The sequence below is a fragment of the Aythya ferina genome (assembly GCF_964211825.1).
Source record: "Aythya ferina genome assembly, chromosome: 5".
NCBI lineage: Eukaryota > Metazoa > Chordata > Aves > Anseriformes > Anatidae > Aythya > Aythya ferina.
In genome coordinates, this window is record NC_140301.1 from 9514695 (window position 1) to 9534686 (window position 19992).

Consider the following 19992-nt stretch of genomic DNA (forward strand, 5'->3'; position numbering starts at 1 on the left):
GTCAAAATAGGTAACAAAAGTACTTAAAGGATCTCACTGAAATGAACAAAAGCACACAGCCTGAGACAGGACACAATTTCAAACAAATACCTGATGGAAAATACTCTCCTTTCATATGCTATCACCTGAGAAACACCACAACTTCGGGTAAAGGATGCTAACAACCTAAAATATAATGGTAAAACATAACTCTTCAGAAATTCTTCACCTTACACATTTCCAATGATTTCATATATTATACATTTTCTTCTCTGGACATCTCTTCTCTTCTCAAAAGCCTTGAAGTCCTGCCATCAGTAGACATCATTAGCAAGCAGCATTGAAGTCCATAAAAAGCATTTCTTGCAAGTAATCGCCCCCAGCTATCTGAAAATCTACCGACAAATCCGTCACAGTGAGAAAGTTTTTGGTGCTAATCACTTTTGAAACGCTAGTTAGTCATTAAGTTCTGTCAAATGTGGCCTTGAGGCGAGCGGTTTACACCCAACGTATGCTGTCAGTGGTTGTGCAATATGATGCCATCCCACGTGGATGGCATGTGGGCACCAAGCCTTGGCAGATGTCTCAGTTCAAACATGTTCTTTTTATATTAATATCTAACTGGCCTCATAGGCTAAACTGGATAGAAAGCAAAAGGACTTAGCAAATTCAAGCTCTGAAGGTTAATTTGCCAGAAAATAAGGAAATCCCATAATTATTATAACTATCCAAATATGAGCTATCATGAGACACTGCAGTCATTGAATTAATAGCAGGATTTTCCTCGTGCTTTAATGGAGTCTCTAAAGCAAAGCTTTTAAATGAAATAATTGCTAATAAATAATTGTGGCTAAGTGAATTTAATACGATGAAAGAATCTAACAAGTGCTTAAATATTATCAATCCAGACAGAAGAATCTAACAGATGCTTAGATATTATCAGTCTAACTCTTCTCATACCTCTGCTCACAGAAAAAAGCCAAGACAGAGTTGGCTACAAAGGTGAATGCACTCGTGGCCTCGCTCCATTAACCTGTGCAGCAACAGGTTTTGACAACTGTGAGAATCGTATTGCAGAACCAGGATCTCCACGTTCCTGACACGTGTAATTCAGCCCTGGATGCCCATCCAGCTGCAAACAGCCTTGAGAGGAAAATCTAAATGCTCGAGTTGGATTTCTTGTTCAGTCTTTAGCAGAAGGGTTATATGGAAACTTGAAGGTATCAAGCTGCTTCCTTGGGCTGTCCTGGCTAAATTAAATTTCCATTTCACAGGGGTTTCCACAGGAAAAATATAAAACTATCATATTTTCCCAGGAAATACAATTTCAGTTATTCCCAGATGAGGATATCATCAAGAGAATAACAAGTGCTTTGGTACTGATTTAAAGGGATATATCTCCTTTAGAAATTGTATTTTTAAGCTCTCCTTTATTTAAAGTGGAATGTAGTCTTTTCTGAACAATACCAATACAATACTGATATATGCTGAAAATATATCAGAGGGCTATAGCGTCCTAAACATACAGCTAACATTTCTAACTTGATTTCCAGTTTATTGTCCATTGACTTTTGCCTACTTCCTGTGCAGAACACTATCACTCCAAAATACTTTTCTTCTCAAAAGACTATTTAAAAACAAAAAAAAACCACAATTAAAAAACACAAATCAAAAGAGATCTCTGTAGGCCTACATTTATGATAATAGGAATATTACTACTTGGAAAAGCTTCCTGGAATCAAACCCAAATTCCTGTGTGCGGAGCCCGTATTAGCCAACAGGCAGCTTTATTTGTCATTGGGTGACAGCACGGTTGGCCCAACTGCTAATTAGCAGTACTTTTTAATGGCAAACAGACCATCTTAATAATGTTCTCAAGCCAGTAATAATGTGCTACAATATACTTCTTTTCCTAGAATAGATGTTACGGTGATCTTTCACTTACATTTGCTCTTATAACATGACTGGCACAGAAATCTCCTGACCCAGATTGCTGCTTTTTTATTACTATTTTCCATCCCAGGCCCTACAAACCACAAACAGTTTTTCACCCTTTTCAACTTTAGACTGTTGCTGCCATACTACACGAGATGCAGTTTAGTGGCCCACTTTTAAGAGGAAATACCCACAAGTTCATTTCTTTACAGCTTTTCATGAATTCATGTGTCGTCGTTGTCGTCACTGAGCCGTGGTGCACAGGAAGAGGCACGCAGACGCTCTGCTCACTTAGCCCTACATGCCTGCATCCATACCCCATTAAATCGGCCTCCTGCCAGCCTGGGTTGATGTTTGACCCCAGAACCTTGCCATTGTAATGGCATGGCTTTTACCATTGCCGAAGACATTTATTAATCAGGCTCTGTAGGTATGAATCAAAATCCCAAACCTGCAGCAAACGTCCATGCTCTTGCAGTTATACGGAGAGGAAGAAGAAGGAAAAAAAAAAGCAGAAGAAAACCTGGCAAGTGAAAGTTAATGCTTTTTTGAAAGTGGACACACCTTAAGACATGTTCTGTACAAAAGAGAAATATTAACCAGTGATGGGGTACACTTAGATAAACAAATTACTGTAGGGCGGTCAGATGAGTTTACAGAGCACTACCTATAACGGCTCGCTTTGATTGAACACAAGTTGGTTTATTGCTCTCTCATCTGGTCCCTCCATCGCGCTAACTGCGGGTTCCAGCACACAAACAGTTGCTGTGGCAACAAACATGTCTTTAATTAATAGCCCAGCTTCCTCAATGGCCTGGATAGACCTCACAAATGTGTTCTTCACTTTTTAAGAACTTCTGGGATCTAAAAGTTTTTCAGCTATAGACAGAGCATTGCCTTTTGAGAAATATCTTTGCATGGTCTTTTTTGAACTCACGCTCTTCAGCAGCAACAGGCTTGGCCATCCCTCCCTTTATACTCAATCTTGCTGAAATTAACTGCAAAAAATGTCCATACTCTGCAGAACACACAGACAGAGGGGAAAGTCAGATCCAGCCACAGGCTGGATTTGCTTTGACTCTGCACCAGGAGCTGAGGGTGGCTGTCCGTGTACTTCTCCTTCTCCTGAAGGGATGGACAGGATCAGGCAAAACATCAGCTCTGGATGCCTACTAACTTGCTGGGTACAATCAACACAGCAAGACCACCTCAGTTTATGGATAAATTAAATAGGTGTGGTGGTGTGCATCTATCCCCAGCCAAGGCAAGGCTGAAAAGAAGGACTTTAATAGCCAAAGGCCACCCCAGGCTACTGCATCTCCTGTGAGCATCTCTACAATTGACCCTCACCCCAGGGCTATGACTGCACACACAGTCTCTTTCTACAAGAAGTCCATCCTCTGGGATGACAAGTCATTGTCCACTTTGGAAAAATGTATTGCTGTGCTGTTGGCTGCAGCTGAATTAGTATTTACCTACTTAAACAAACAAAAAAAAACACACTAGGAAAACCTAATTAATTTAATTCCAAAAGTTATGGCAAAGATGTAGTTAAGAAGTGTTGATATTGTCTAAGCTGCTTCTCTTTGGCCCTGCAGGTCTGACCAAGCTGTCCATGGAAAAATGAAATCAGCACCTCTCACACAAACCCATATGAGCTATAAGTAAAACTGCTGTTAGTAGCCAACAGTGAAACTCAGGTGGTCAATGAAAGTCGTCCTCAAACACAGCACGGCCCCTTTCTGTCTGTGCTGGCTTTTCAGGATGTTTTGGTTCTGACATTGCTGGGGTAGCCGAACACATCGGGTCACCCAGTGAGTGGGCTATGGGGTTGAGGGAAACGTTAGAGTTACTTTGCATCATTAAAAGCCTCCGGTTCTCCAGGGCAGAGTGTCCATCAAGGAACACACCTAAAAGGACAAGTGCGAACCCTATCGCTGATGCTCAAGTTTAGATTTTAACCATATGAAGGAATTGCTGCTTCGAAAACAAACTCACCAGTAGGGTCATAGGTCTGTACAACGAGCTTTCCTTCATTTCCCTCTCCTTTATTTATTTTTTTATTGCTCTCATTTTATTATTTAAAAATGCTGAGAGGTCAGAAAAGAGTCAGATCAAGTCAATCTGTCAGGCTAATATTTAACCGTAAATTAAAACCTCGCAGATAAAAAGGGAGTGTAGTACAGGTTTCACAGCTACATCCCCCAGCCCAGCCTGCCAGAAACATCAGTAGCACTAGGGTCTAAGTGCATGCAGCACCTTCCCAACTCATCCCCAGCCTTTTTTTTTTTTCCTTTCCTCATCAGAGGTGACTAGGATAAAAAAGTCCATAGCTGAATAGTCTGTTTATTATTTGTCGTTGATAAGCTGTAGATAAGCTACACCTTTGCTGCTAAGAGTAGATCTGCTCAGAGCACCAGCTGCAGTATATCAGATTCCTCTATCAGAGAATTGCCCAGCTGGTGCTATGTCGAACTTTATAGCTCCAGAAATTAACAAGTTCGTGGTTTGGGACTATGTTGTTTTTGCTCTACTATTTTTAGTATGTGCTAGCATTGGAGTCTTTTTTGCAATTAAAGGGAGAAAAAAGAAAACCTCCAAGGAGTTTTTGGTGGGCGGTAAGCAGATGTCCTATGGACCAATAGCTTTCTCTCTCACGTCCAGTTTCATGTCAGCAGTGACAGTGCTGGGGACACCCTCTGAAGTTTATCGCTACGGGGCAGCCTTCGTCCTTTTCTTTCTTTCGTATACCATTGTCATCATTTTTACTGCTGAGCTTTTTCTACCTGTATTTTACCAATCCGGCATTACGAGCACTTATGAGGTAAGTAAATATACGTATATAAATATATATTTTAAATGGCTTTTATTCCACTATAAATACAGCATGAGGAATATAGATATTTCTAGAGAACAATCCATGACAGAAGACTTTTTGCAATATTTTACAGAACAAATGTACTGATACCAGAATTATACTAAAAAACGGGTTGCATTATACAAACTAGTTAGTTACTGCATAACTTGAAGTCAGAAATTAAATTTGAAAATGCTTTTGTATATTTGGGAACCCCTACAGCCCCTTTAATAACCTGCTGTAGATTTTGCTGCTCATGTTTATGGGAAGTTTTGTCTGAGCAAGGATTGAATGAGCAAAGCCATGTTAGTTCAGAAGGAGCTTCTTGGTAACGGGAAGGCTGCCCTTGTTCTCTGTGCCCAAACCTTTCTGAGAAACTTCTGTCCTGTCAAACAGTTCTGCCAGCGTATTTGGGAGTATTTCAGTGACAGGCAGTAAAAAATAAAACTGACCATCTATTTCCACTACTAGATCTGACTGCATTTTCTAGCTGGTTTTGATGCAAGATCTGAGAATTACTTTTCCTTATCTGAACCACGGGAGGTGTCATGGCAATCACACTCCCTTGAAGCATACTGGAAAGATGGCTAATGAACTCCTGAATTAATTTTGGAAACAAGTCAAATTACATAAATAAGCTATTCATTTGTACAGCAAAGTGTGGGGCTTATTATGCAGGAGACAAAAGAGATTATCGTGAACAGAATTAGTGAGAAACAGGCTGCTTTTAAAATATTATGCCTAGAGACGTGTAAAGGCTTGTACCCAGTGTCTGATGGGGAACGCACACGGTCAGGACCCAGGAAGAGACCCAGCCCACACAGGGCTGCTACATCTTTAGCAACGCAGACTTCATCTTTTAGTCAACGTAGAGATGTTAGGTGGTGATTCTGGTTTCAAATCTGGGCTTTTGGAGCTAGAGCTCGTGTTTAAGTCGCACAATAATAAGGAACACCTCACTACATCCCACAGGAGCCTGGAAGAACCCGACTTGTAGGTCATAGGCAGATTGGGCTTTAGATTAAGACAAAGCAAATGACAAAGGCCTCTACATTGCTGCTCCTCCATCTGCTCCACCACTCTTTTTGTCCTGTTTCAATTAGAGATGACCTTGAGTTTCCTCTTCCAACAATCAGAATATACTTTCATTTCAAGTTTTAAGTTTCTTTTTGTTTGTAGCTTCTGGGCTTTTTCAGGTATTTCCAGTACAAACAGATACTGAATACTGCAGCCCAGCATATAATTTTCAACATTTTGTGAAGGAAGAGATTTCTGAAATGTAATTATCTCTATGTGTGATAGCAATTATGCTCTCCTGTTCATTACTCACAGCAGTAGAGTCAGTTGCCAGTAGTTTTACTTGCACAGCAAGCTGTTACTCAGGGAGAACAGAAGGTTAATAGCTGTGTCACAGATGCTACATGTGCAATTTACTGAAATTCCTCTTTCCTAGTATTTGGAGTTAAGATTTAACAAGATCGTCCGTCTCGCTGCAACACTGATCTACATCGTGCAGACGGTAAGAAGATATTGCCTCTTGGTTTGTGATAATTTCACTCAACATATTTATTTTGAAGTACTCATGTCAGACTGCACTTTTTTGTTTTTAATGAGATACTTTAATGAGCTTTCCTTTTTTTTGTAGTTGGACTGTGAATGTTAAAAAGAAAGGATAGTTGCTTTCCTACTTTCTTCTTCCTGCTTATGATTAAAAATGTCATTCTTTTTGTCTTTAACACTCAGATGTTCTCCTAAACTTGCATATCTTCTCAAATTCCTGGTCCCGCTGTTTCCTCGAAATCCCTCTCTGTCCAAGAGAGTGACTTATGTCTTTCTTGAGAAACTAGATGAGCAATATTAGGTGCACATAGTGCAACTCTTACCCATTTACAACACTGGGATCAGGCTATCCCAGTGCAAGGCTGCTGCATGTGGTACCTCCTGGGGGATGCCCAGATGGCTCCAGCCCTGTGATGGTCCCGGTGGCAACCCTTCGAGGAGGCAGCTGGGGTTTCCTCCCAGCCTCTGCCCAGGACAAGGGAGAGGCAGATGAGTTGGCAGAGCCTGCCCAGCTGCTCCAAGGCAGCAGGAGGGGTAGGGTCAGCCAAGACCCGGTCCCAAAAGGCTTGATCCCAGCAACAGGTCTCAGGGTCAAAGCCCAACAGACCACAGGGCAGAAATCACTGCTCAGCATGTACAGACTTCCACATTTATAGACTGCTCTACGTTACCATACAGCTCTAACTAGACAGCCAGTCCACACTCCTGCATGTACAGATAAAATAAATCATAATGTTCCTGGCTGTTGGGCAGAGAGGCTGAGCAGAGACTAGCTTTACTTACCCCAAAAAACACTTGTGGAGCAACCCAAAACACCACTGTAAACATCACATAGCTTTTTTGCCCTTGGATATAAATGTTCACCAGGTTTCTCAAAATATTAATAATGTATTCAATGAAAACCTTTGGGACACCGGGTGACATTTCTTTTTACTTCCAATCCATGTTTATTAATTCTAGGACCTTTAGCATTAGATACAAACGCTCATTTGCTTTCTGATGGTTTCACTCTCAGTCTGTCAGAACATATACATGAAGGGTATCACATTCGCTACTTTGCAAGCAGCTGAACAAGGGAAGTTTTATTTCCCAAATCCAATACAAGCTACTCCCCCATCACTGTGTTTTACTCAGTCCTCCTCCCTGTATTTGATGAGAACATTTTGGACATCTACTCATCTTAGCAATGAATGAAGTAAGAAATATCAAGAAGGATAACAGTCCTTCCATGAGAAAGGAGTTAAAACAAGCATTTTTATCTTGTAAAGATAGAAACAGAAAATAATACAAAATGATCTAAAAAAGCCTCTAGATCTGGTATTCTGCTCTAAGCCCCTTTCTAAATAGAAGCATTATCACTGATGACTCACATACACTTGTGTTTCATGAACTTTTTCTCCTTCAGATCCTTTACACAGGAATAGTGGTTTATGCTCCATCACTGGCTCTCAACCAAGGTGAGTTTCCATGCCTACATGGCTACCCCAAATAACCACACCACAAGAAGAGTAACTAAAGTGAGGAAAGTGGATAAGAATCATCTAACAAGAAAGCTCTCAAAACTTCTGTAGCAAGGTTTTTGCCTGCACCTAGAAGCTCTCAGTTTCTGACTCACGAGGCCCCTCTCACACCAGTAAAGTAGACTGTGCCCAACATTTGCTGCTCTGTTCTGCTCTGCACTTAGTAACAACGCAAAGAAGTTAGCGATGAGCAATTTCTCAACATCCTGACAAAGTTCACAGTACAAGCTGACGATCCAAGACCGTATTCTGTACTTTGATTCCTCCGTTCCCTGTCTCCCTGTGCTGCTATTACTGTTAGTATCTAAGGCACAAAGCTGAGATTCTTCTGTCTCAAGGTGTGTGCAATTGCACAGCTGCGTGTAGAGATGTGGGAGAGTAAGGCATCTTACCAGTCATAAAGCAGCTGGGAGCAGTTTCATTTAGGGATGATACTGAGTTAATGCCCCTATGGATGCTGAGGGAATTTTTTCTGGCAGGGATGTAATCTTTCAGGCAAGATGAAAGTCGAGCTCCTGGAGGTAATGGTTATGTTGAAAGATCCTACTGCATTTTTGACACGATGCCAAAATTTGAACTCTCATTCTGATTCCCATGGGCCTAAGCCCATTCCTTGTAGCTGGACGCTATGCTGCTGTTCACATACTTCTTTCATTCATCTTGAAAACCAGGCATACAGCATCCATCACCATAGAAAGGATTAGTGAATTTACCATCACAGAGAACAGGGAACCACCCGAGCCTAACTCCTGGCATACCTGATTTAATTAATATTGATTTGGAAGAGATTAGGAGGCGCTTTGCATTGTTCATCATCCAAGTTGCATTTGATTTGTCTGATACCACCTTTCACATGCCATCGTGTTTCCTCCCTCTGGAGCTCAGCTGTATGTAATGCGACAGATGTGAGTCACTGAAGTTCATGTTCATTATTAGGTCATACTCATCTTCTTACTAACAGAACCTTTATAAGTAGATGTGCTCTCACAAACTGTGCCTGATGGGAGATATTTCATTATAACCCAACTGAAATTTGTACATCTTTTATATAGAAACTTTGTGAAGTGAAATGTACTTGCAAAATACTATGCATTAAAACAATTCATCAGCAGTATGGTTTAGCACTGAGCTATTCCTAATCACAGGGAATGGATTATTTTTTTTTTCTTTTATTCTTATGCATTACTTTTGCACACTTGAAAGCTAACTTGCAAGAAAACAACAATGCAAAGCGGTGTCTAGTAGGGTTAAGAAACCTGAACAATCCAGCAAAGCTCCTAACAGACACGGAGATGAAAAATTATTATTTAAGTTCATCCTTCCAGGGCTAAAGGATCACAGCTTTTCTGTTACCATCCAGATAGCCTACCCCCATTTTGCTAACCAGTTGTTTTTCTTTGGCTTCGCAGTCACTGGATTTGATCTCTGGGGCTCCGTTGTTGCGACAGGAATTGTCTGCACTTTCTATTGCACTCTGGTATGTAACGTGCACAACCAAACAGCTTAAATACAGATTTTTAATTGAACCATCCTTAATTCAACATGATAGCCTGTAACAGAGGTAAGGTTTCTAAACATGGTCTGTGTGTTCCAAGTACTAGAACATGAGAGAAATTTCTTTCAGACTGTGGTATGAATAAGTCTATTTGGAGGGGAAAAAATCTCTCAAATACTCCGCTACATGTCTCAAGGTTTAAGTCAGAGTGCAGATAAGGAAGTGATAACCTTCCCTTACCATACTACATCTTTTGAGGTGTTTCACTTCATCTTTTACAAGTTACAGACTGAAAAACACCTTAATGAAAAATGTGCCTCTGGCGTCACCCCAGATCAAGTGCAGAGTGATAAAACCTAGGAAGGATGGCCAACAGGTCATGGAGAGAGCTTTGCTTCTGAGAGGAAGCACTGTGAGACTTTGGGTAACAAAAACAAGATAAACACTGCAGTGGAAGTGGCAGAGCACTTAGGCTCAGGATACATGCAATTTCTAGTTGTCATGACATTACTACCACTGATGAAGTTTGTCGGTATTTCAACCCATGCTGGAAATACTACTTATGCTGCTTTAGCACAGATTTGATAAAATATGAAAGTATCTACAGAAGAAAGCTGAGCTGCAAACATTCTGGGGGGTATTCTGTGTCATTAGTCTAATTGTGGACCACTGGGCTTTAAGAAGTATAAAGAGTGCTACGGGAAGTACAACCATTAGCCAAGTTGTACTCCCTAAGCTTGTACCACACCATGATATATTCTTCAAATACATATTAAGAAGGCAGAAAAAAAAACATTTAACTGGAGGCCAGATATTCTCATACAATTCTGGACAAGCCGTTTAGGCTCTATCTCATCATTTGATCTGCAGAAATACAACCTTTGTGGGAGGATATAAAGGAAGTTTAAGAAAAGGTCTGATTTGCTGGATAGTAGTTCATGAGCTCCTCAAATAAGGTGTACTTTTACTTGCCGCTATATTTGAGAGACAAGAAAGAAGATGAGAACATACAGTTTCTGTTTGTTTCAGGGAGGATTGAAAGCTGTTGTCTGGACTGATGCATTTCAAATGGTGGTTATGGTGCTTGGCTTTGTGACGGTCTTGATTCGAGGAACTATTCTGAGCGGTGGATCGACCAAGGTCTGGGAAGATGCCTATGAAGGATCACGACTAAGCATATTTGAGTAAGAAACAATGGTTCAAACCTTTTATTTTTGTACCCTTGGCATATAGAAACCCTATTCTGACCAAGGCACAAATACTCTACCATGCTATAGTTACCTACTAACAGGCAACCATCTCAGAAAAGCCTAGTCCTTATTTCTTCAGTTCTTGGGAACGTAGTTGACCTCCAAGGAGAGAGAAATTCCTCTTTCCGTTACGTACTCTGAAGAAATGAAAGCCCTACTGAACTCAAAGGAAGCTCCAGCATTTTTCTCTGTGTAGTTACAAACCTACACAATTAATCCTTCCAGTCATATACATCTGCCATTTTCTGTTCATAGAAAAGGCACTTTATCCAACGTACACTCACCACAGCAGTTAGAAATGGGGAACCAAGGCACTCGGATAGCAAACTTACCTCCACTTTGCTGTTTGGGGCATTGACTGAAAAGTTCATTGATCAAGGCAAGTCACTGACAGAAAATAGCAGCAAGGTCAAATGTTATCTGCAACGTGTATTAACAGAATTGCAAAGAAGACAGATGTAAGACAGAAAGATGTTCTTGTAATGGTTGAAATTGCTGAGTAATGAAATTTCATTGTTAAAAAAAAAAAAAAAAAGATAACACTGCAGCTGAAGCAATATCTTTTAAAGAAAACGATACTTCAGGATGATGTAACTAAAAGCTTGGAGGATTTTTAAGAGTTTAGTGTATGGCTTTATTGCTTGCTGATAATGGGGTCCCAGGCAGGATATTTTGCTGGTTGTTTGGTGTAACATGCAGATCTGAAATTTGAACATAAACCTTCTAGATGTTATTTATTTCTTAGTCCTACCTAATCATCTACCTCTTGCTGAATGAAACTCTGTCGCAGTAAGTGAACTGCTTCTCTTTTTCTTTTGTAGCTTTGATGTAGATCCTTTAAGACGACATACCTTTTGGACAATTGTTGTTGGCGGAGCATTTACATGGCTGGGACTCTATGGAGTTAATCAGTCCACAATACAGAGATGCATTTCTTGCAAATCTGAGAAGCACGCTAAGGTGTAAGTTGCCTATCCTTAACATATCCTAGCAATCAAGCATACTGACAGACATGGAATTGTACCAACAGTTTGTCTAAATAAATGTTGGAACAATGTTGGGTGGTAGTTAGCCAACTTTGGCCTATCAGTCTTTTCCCTCTGGTCCTAAACTACATAAATACATTAAGAAATTAAAGTAGGTAAGCTAAATTTGCAGTTCATTTATCTGGTGTCAAGCTGCCAAATTCATCTTCAGCTGCAGAGTTTGGATAAGACACCCAAAGAAGTACTGGCTGTATCTTTTTTGGAAAAACATTCTTTCAGGAATTCTATCCATATTGTATTTTACTGATATTGGTTAATCAGTTAATGGAGTATGATAGAACAAGGCATCGTCTAAATAAAATGGGATCATGAATGATTAAAAGTATAAAACATACATTTAAAAACAACAACAAACAAAAAAAACAATAGAATTATTGGAGAACAGTGAAGCCTATTGAAGAATAGTGAAAGTCCCAGCAGCATAGCTCTGAACTGGAATTGGCCCTAACCAGGGACCTTATGAAAGGTGATGACCAAACACAATGAAGGCTGTATAATACCTGGCAGCTCCCTGGAACTACAGGATTACTGAACCACAGTCACACAACCTCCCCAGCAGATGCTACCATTCATGTCCATTTCCCTGACTAAAAAAGAAAAGCACGTTGCTTCACACGGTAGCATCACAACCACAATGGAATCCATGCAAATTAAAATTCTGTACCTCTTAAAGGGAGAAGAGCAACAGCTCCAAGCAGACAAAAATCTTCTCATACAGGTGAGGAGGCTGCCCCAGGGTCTGGTACAGCCTGTCCTGCATAGAACAGTTACTGGCTTTCCATGAATCTCTTCCAACAGTACATCATGACCTAGAGCATGTATTTTTGCTGTATAGCAAGAACAGCCTGCGTTTTTCTTTTTTTTTTTTTTTTTTTTTTTTGTAGTACAGCTAGCTTTGATCAAGGTGCCTCAAAAAATTATGAATAATTAACATGTAACAGTTTCCTATATTTATCTTGTGTTAAATAGAATTTCTCTTCTGTTCTAGAGCACTTTACCTGAATTTACTGGGACTTTGGATAGTCCTGGTGTGTGCAGTATTTTGTGGTTTAGTGATGTACTCTCACTACAAGAATTGTGACCCTTGGACTGCTGGTTTCATTTCAGCTCCTGATCAGGTACAGATATTTATAATAATTATTTATAAAATTATTATTATTATTATAAGATTATTATACTTTGGAGCTGCTTTGGGCACAGATATTGCATGAGTAAAGACCATTTAGATTTTGTGGGATGCTTTGTGTCACTCTGCAGGCACTGAGGTGATTGCTGAATCAGGGCTAGTATCCATATATTCTAACACTCCTGCAGTACTAATCTGATGGAGTGTTTTTGCTACACAATTGAGGCTTTTCTCAAAATCTGACATGACTTGTTAGCTGGAACAAAACCAGAATTAAGCAGCGTGATCAGAAGCAGCTACTTCTCTTCTGTTACCCAGGAAAATCTTAACTGATTTCTGATGTTGGTCTTCTGTGTCTTCTGCCCCAGCTCATGCCATATTTTGTTATGGACATCTTTTCCTCGATGCCAGGAGTCCCAGGACTATTTGTTGCCTGTGCATTCAGTGGAACGCTGAGGTATGAAGTGACATTTTAGCTACACACCACTGATTCCTTGAGGACACAGAACGGGGCCAAAACAAGAAACACTATGTAATACACAGCTGTTTTTCTTAGCACATTGTGGAAAGAAGCCGTAGTACTTTGCCAAATTGTATTATATTATACCAAAGTTTGGCTCCATAATCTCCAATACCTCTTTTATCTCAAATATGTTTTAGAATAACGTGACCAACACAAAGAAAAGTCTATGGTAAAGCTGAGGAAATGCTTGTTCTCTTCATAAAAGAGCTCAGCTAACTGAAATAACTGAAAACCTGAGAGCCATAATATCGTAGTTAGGAAGAGAAAGCTTTTCATCAAGGCAATCTGTACATGAAGCAGACTAGGAAGAGTACATTTTATATTATTAATGCTGAGAAAGAGGCATCATTTCTCTATAAATACAACTTCATTTCAGCTTTGCATTTACTTAACATCCTTGTTCTCTCCTACAGCACAGTGGCAGCAAGCATCAATGCTTTAGCAACTGTTACCTTTGAAGACTTGGTCAAGCAGTGTTTGCCAAACCTCTCTGAGAAGAAGAGCACATGGATCAGCAAAGGCTTATGTAGGTAGCCCAAGTGGAATCTATCTGTTTAAAGGCAAAGGTCTCTGTTCCTCCCAATTGCTATTATTACAGGAAAGAATAGTGCAGAATTTTATATACTCTGGCAAGAAGCTTTATTGCCTTAAGGCTTTCTACTTGGTCTATAGCAAAAGAAAGGCTTATATAGAGAGTAATCAGCCTACCTATGATCTCTTCTACCCCCTGGAGAAGCTTCTTCCTCCTTCTCACATCTCTGTTAACCACAGAACAAGTCAGAGATGAAGCTTTTAACTTTATTTACTTATCTGAGGAACTTAAGTTGAATACCAAGAAGTTATACTTCTAGTAACTGTGCATCACAATATGGTCTACTAACATCTGAACAGCCACATCACTGAGCTGTGATGTCTCCGTCATGTAAATTGAGGAAGTTTGCCAGTGAACACATGCAGTACCTACAGAATTGTGCTCCCTTCCTTGCAGTAAAATTAAGGACTGCATTGCTAGAACAACTTTTGAACTATAAAGCTAAAGATACTTCAGTTAGTCTATAGTTCGAGGGCTAAAAATGAAGAAAGGTAGGAACAAAGAAGCCCATTGCTAACTTGCAGAAGCTTGCATGTTTTTTCACATAGGATAATCAAACTGTACTCCAAAGCAAAGAACACCGAGCACTCGTGCAATTAGCGAGGGGCAGTGCCTGTACCGACCACTTCAGAAATCCATTTCTGCTTCCAACCCCACCTTATCCTTTAAGCCTTTATCAGTCTAATGCTTTATGAAAATTTAGCATGTTCTGTACCATATCACATGGTACAGAAGCAAATACAGGCTAGCATAAACAATGACAAAGCACAATCTTTTTGAAAAATTCTTTTTTTTTTTTTTTTTAAATGTACTTAAGATACTAGAGAAGATTCTGGAAACTCCTTTACAACACAGAAAGAATATCAGTGTAATTACTACATTGGCCTATAGCAGTATTACTGAATATTATTACTTCATAGTAAGAAGCACAGTAAGACTTTTCTGTTCAAATTTAGAGAATCATAGGTTTTCAATTTTTTTTCAGAAGACAATGAACATGTGAAAACGAAAAGAAAAACTGTCAAAACCAAGTCCAAAGTGGTTTGAATTTCTAAGATAAGTTTTAGAAGCATTGCAGTAATGTCATAACCCTTTTATAATTATTGTATTAGCATCATAACCCACTACTGGAATTTGATAACATCACAGAAGAGCAAAACCAATACTGTCTCCATAACCACACCAACATTTTGTTCCTGATTTACCACTTACTTCTTAGCTTTTACAGTTAGTACAGTTAGAACCATTTTTACATCCAGTAACAAAGGTTTGCTAGCACATAAGAAATTATGTTGTTGAGTCTTGACTCAAGACTTCTACAACAGAGTTGTCTACTACAAGGTTAAAACAGGTGTAAAATTAAAAAACAAATAAACTATTTTGTTTATCATTGCTCAATTCAATCATTAGATCATTAAAAATATTATTTAAAGGCAATAGCAACTGAAACATTTCTACAGGAGACATAACTTCTAAAACAATTCCACTGCTAAATTCTACTTCATAAAAACAAACAAACAAACCCCACCAGGCAACAAAACCAACATAACTTCACAGTGCTGAGTGCTTAATGGTCTGCTTTACATATCAAAACCCATACTGCAAATTCCTCCATGCTGCCTGGTCACTTATGACACTACATCAATTACAAATGGACTGCACTATGAACCAGAACTGACAATCATTCTGCTTGATCTTTTCCAGGTATATTATATGGCGCCTTGTGCACTTCAATGGCTGCAGCAGCATCACTGCTGGGAGGAATTGTGCAGGTATCCAGATCTTTAGAAATGCAACAAACTGAACATTAACAAACTGAAATGTAATGAACTGAACCAGTAATGCTGACATCCCTGGGGCCTGCTAGCTTACCTGAACAATGTCTGTGGACACTTATTAATTCCTCATCTGCTAAGAGAAATAACTAAGAAAAAAAGAATCATAAAAAATCTCTTGCTACTTACTCATTGCCAAGAAGTGATATTGATTGCAGTTCTTTCATGATGTGTCAAAGTTACTGTTTGTCCTTTCTCCCTCACTGAAACTTGCAGATGGCAATCAGAATTGCTTAAGCTCCCCCAGCTGTTCCTTAGGTTTATGTCTCTTCTCTACGTCCACAGGCTGCACTCTCCATTCACGGGATGTGTGGGGGTCCCATGCTGGGATTATTTACCCTGGGAATTATCTTTCCTTGTGTTAACTGGAAGGTAAGAAAAAAATTCCTTATTAACTAAAAGAACACAAAAAACACCTCAGTGTATTTTGGTTAAGACCCCACCATGAAAATTATTTTGTGGATTTAGACGTGGATTTAGAGTCCAAAAGCTGGCCATCAGACTTAGAGCCTGAGAACTGTTTAGAAACCCCTTCTCACTGACTGCACGTATCCAGTTTGAATTTAACTCTACCTAACTGTGGAATAATTAGATCAGCATTTGACTTTTTTTTTTTTTTTAAATTAAATATTTTAATTTCTTCTCTTTTATATAAAAAAAATCAACTTAACACATACCCCCCCCCCCCCACCCTCAAACCCATATCCACCTTGGGAAGTGCAGAATGACTTCAGTCACTCTGCCTTCACTAACTCGGGTTTTAATTCAGGTAAAGCATAGCACGAGCTCTTTTCACACAGCCCCACGGGTGGTCCCACCACATTTACCTGGCAGTAAGACTCTACTCTGTCACTGTAGTTTTGATCACCACCGTTTTGCTGCAGCTTTCCTACCTAGAGGAGGTGTTTGACACCTCGGCCAGGAGAGCGCCAAGATGATATATGCTGACAGGGAAACCACAAACATTTGCTGAGATGTGCTTCCCATGCACTCCCTATCTCTGACTGTTCCTTTCTCTCCCTGCCAAGGGTGCTATCGTTGGCCTCCTAACCGGGATCACCTTGGCCTTCTGGGCTGGCATTGGCTCCTTCATTTATCCCGCGCCGGCCACCAAGACCCTTCCCTTGGAGCTGTCGACTCTCAACTGCACACTGGCGAACGCTACGAGCCTGCTGACCACGGTGGCCCCCACAGCAGCCGCCAGCAGGTATTTCCCCATCACCATGGGCTCAGCCCAGCATGAGCACGCCTCATGGCAGCAGCCATTACAAGCGGCTTTTCTCTCTCTGTCACGTCTCCTCAGGCCGCTGCTGGCAGACACTTGGTACTCGCTGTCCTACCTCTACTTCAGTGCCATCGGCTGCCTGGGCTGTGCCATCGCAGGGCTGCTGATCAGCTTTCTAACAGGTTGGTGTTTTACAAAAACAAAGCCCTGTTATACAAGAACCCAGCTCTGAGGCTGAAGAGCGGCAGGGGAGCCCTGTGAGCAGCTCGCGAAGCGCAGCCTGAGGGGAGCGTGACTGCTGCGGGCCCACCTCACGGGCTGGGGCACCCAGAGCTCACACCCAGCTTTCTGCAGCCGTACCTTCAACTTCCCTATCCCCTCCTTTCAGGCCCTACCAGAGGAGAAGACATCCCCCCGGTGCTAATTAAGCCCATCTGCAACCTGTTTTGCTTTTGGTCCGAAAGGCTCAAGACGCTGCTGTGGTGCGGCGTGCGGCACGACAGCCAGGACGTGAGTACTCGCGCAGAGCTGAGGAGCCAGTGGTGGCCGCCCGCTACGGTCACGGCAGGGGTGACTGCGTGACTGGAAGTGAGACGAGCCAAACCCAGCCTCAGCTCCAGCCAGCAATAGGTTACTTATTTCCCCATGGGTGGACAGGGCTGACCTCCCCCTCAGGTGGCCGAGCAGGGACGAAGCCGCACTTTACACCCTAGGGAGGGGTTCACCCAGCTGCTGCCTCCTCCCACCAAGTACAGGAAGAAAAATTTTAGCACTCACGTGGCCATGGAGCTCTCCCGCTGCCATCGTAGTCTCCAAAGCTAGCAGAGCTGCTCCATGCTCCTGGCCAGCTCATCACGCAGAGAGGCAACTGCAGGCACCTGGGGGAGATACTGGCTCCTCCCCAGGTGTCATTAGCGAGAAGCACCCTGTTTTCTTGTGCTATCGCAACATTTTGCATGAAAACAACATTGCTCCTTCTTGGCAAAATCTGCTAGGCTCAGAAATACAAGTCATGTACAGAGACATCTACGAGTATCTCAAAATCTTGAAAGTAATCTTTAGCCTGCAAGGCTCACAGTATTTGGCAATAAAGTCCCTCCCCGCTCAGCTTGCATCAAGTTTGACGCTACATTTGATGGTCTAATTTGGAGAACAGCTGTGGCTCTAGATTTACTTCAGCTGTTTGACTTGGCTTTTAGGTGTTCAACTGAGACTTTCTACAGAGAAATAAATCGCCATGTTAATAAAAGCAGAAAAAAAAGTCACACATGTATATATCCCCTTGTATTTGCTTAAAATATAGAATAACAACATTAATTAAGTAGTTGCAGTGTGAAACCACTGAGGCAAGTGTAGGCCAGACAAATAGACCACTAAAATGCAGATAAATATGCTAATGAAAAACTAAATTTCAGTGATTGGTAACACACCAAAAACATATTTCAAGACTTGTACATCAACAGAGGAGTTCTGTTTCTGTGGCTTTTATTTGTTGCTTTTATTAGAGATTTTCCATGGGGAAACGAGAAAAATCAGTGACTGTTGGGGGGGATAGGGTGTGAGTGTGGGGAGACAGGACACTAAACAGCACACATTAGTGGGTCTGACAGTCATTTTAAGTAGCGATGCACTTGAATCTGCAGGGAAATGTAGGAAAAAACATTTCACCATGTAACGTGATACCCTCTAAGCAACACACACACACACACACAAAAAGCAGTTTTTTGCACTCTTCAAACTACTAAGGTATTTTTCTTCTTTTTTTCAGGTGGACTGTGAAAAAAATCTACCTACAGTTACTACAAATAAAACTGGAACAGAAGATATCACCTTCAAGAACAGTGTCAATGAAGAAAAAAGAAACCAATTACCTGGTTATAATCCTGAGGAAAAATCCTATACTAATATGAACAGAGAATCTCGTCTCTAGAAGTGGAGGAACAAGGGACATTTAATCAAACTTTATTTCTCCAGCTTCAGAAATGAAGAGCTCTTTATATTGCATTTACCAGCTTTTAGATGACCAAGAGAGAACAATTGCTCTCTATAGCAATAAAGGCCAGATTTTTATGAATTTCATGACAGAACTGGGAAATCATAAAACAATAGGGTTTTGGAAGCACTGCTATTTCAGAAGAAATGTTTCATGAATCTTTTCATGGAAACTCCTACTAGGAAGTAGCTGCGATACGTCTATACCACATTCTCTGTTCAGTAACTTATCATTGAAGGGAAACGTGCAAAGGTAAACTAGTGATAAAACAAGCAAGCCTTCAGATAAGCTTCTAGGGTCTCTCACTAAGGTGAGACTGTGAACTGCCCTCTGATGGAGGGCATGCTCTCTCCACAGCTGATGGAGAGAGCTCAGGGGAAAGGATGGAGGTTAAGCTGAGCTAGAATGTGCCTATTCTTAGGTATTACAAAAAGCCTCCTCACAGGAACGTTGTATAGACCAGACTGGTCTTTTGTTGACTGAGTTAATCGTGCTTGCTTCCTCTGTGGAACAAATACGTCTTTATAATGTCTTATTCAAAGCTATAGAAGAGGGTAACAGATTTTACTTCAAATCCAGGATTGTTCTTTATCCATATTAGTCTTGGAAAGACATCCTTTCAGCTTGAAAAGATTATCTTCAGGCTTTTTGTTTGGTTGAATGTTTGTGTATTTTTTTTTTTTTTTTTAAGCTGCAGAATCCATTTACTAACTGTATGCGATAAAGAAAATAAACCCACATTTTATGTCTCCTCATTGAGAATCCATGAATCCATGTTGAATTTTTATTAAAAAGGCACATGATTAGGTGAAATAATTTCTGCAGTAGAATGTCTTGCAAGAATGTACCTAGTCCACTAGGTTGTGAATCAAACTCAGCAGACTACCTCTTACCTGGATAAACTTATGGATGTTTTTTTTTTTTTTTTTTTTTTTAAATCCACCATTAAATGAAAAAGATGGAAAATATCAAAGTCAACTCAGCCGCTTACAGACTCAGCTGATACTTAGCTCACGTTTCTCTGAAGAAGCCAGTTCTTGTTTTTGTTCAATCAGG

At 40.6% G+C, this 19992-nt stretch overlaps 1 protein-coding gene and 1 long non-coding RNA gene across 2 annotated transcripts in view; one reads left to right on the forward strand and one right to left on the reverse strand.

Annotated features, from left to right (window-relative positions):
* LOC311437230 overlaps positions 1-400 on the reverse strand; it is an 87875-nt gene extending 87475 nt beyond the window's left edge. The window contains exon 1 of the long non-coding RNA XR_014693377.1: positions 209-400. This is a non-coding gene — a long non-coding RNA (uncharacterized lncRNA). The remainder of the gene's footprint in view (positions 1-208) is intronic.
* A 3706-nt stretch (positions 401-4106) lies between these two features.
* Positions 4107-19674, forward strand: SLC5A12 (solute carrier family 5 member 12). The gene is made up of 15 exons (XM_084520218.1): positions 4107-4738; positions 6225-6290; positions 7737-7788; positions 9261-9328; positions 10376-10530; positions 11418-11558; positions 12631-12760; positions 13137-13225; positions 13705-13817; positions 15588-15655; positions 16004-16090; positions 16747-16925; positions 17022-17125; positions 17332-17453; positions 18712-19674. The coding sequence occupies exons 1-15, from the start codon at positions 4382-4384 to the stop codon at positions 18871-18873; spliced, it is 1893 nt and encodes a 630-aa protein (XP_084376344.1). The 5' UTR covers positions 4107-4381; the 3' UTR covers positions 18874-19674.
* Positions 19675-19992: the final 318 nt, after the last annotated feature.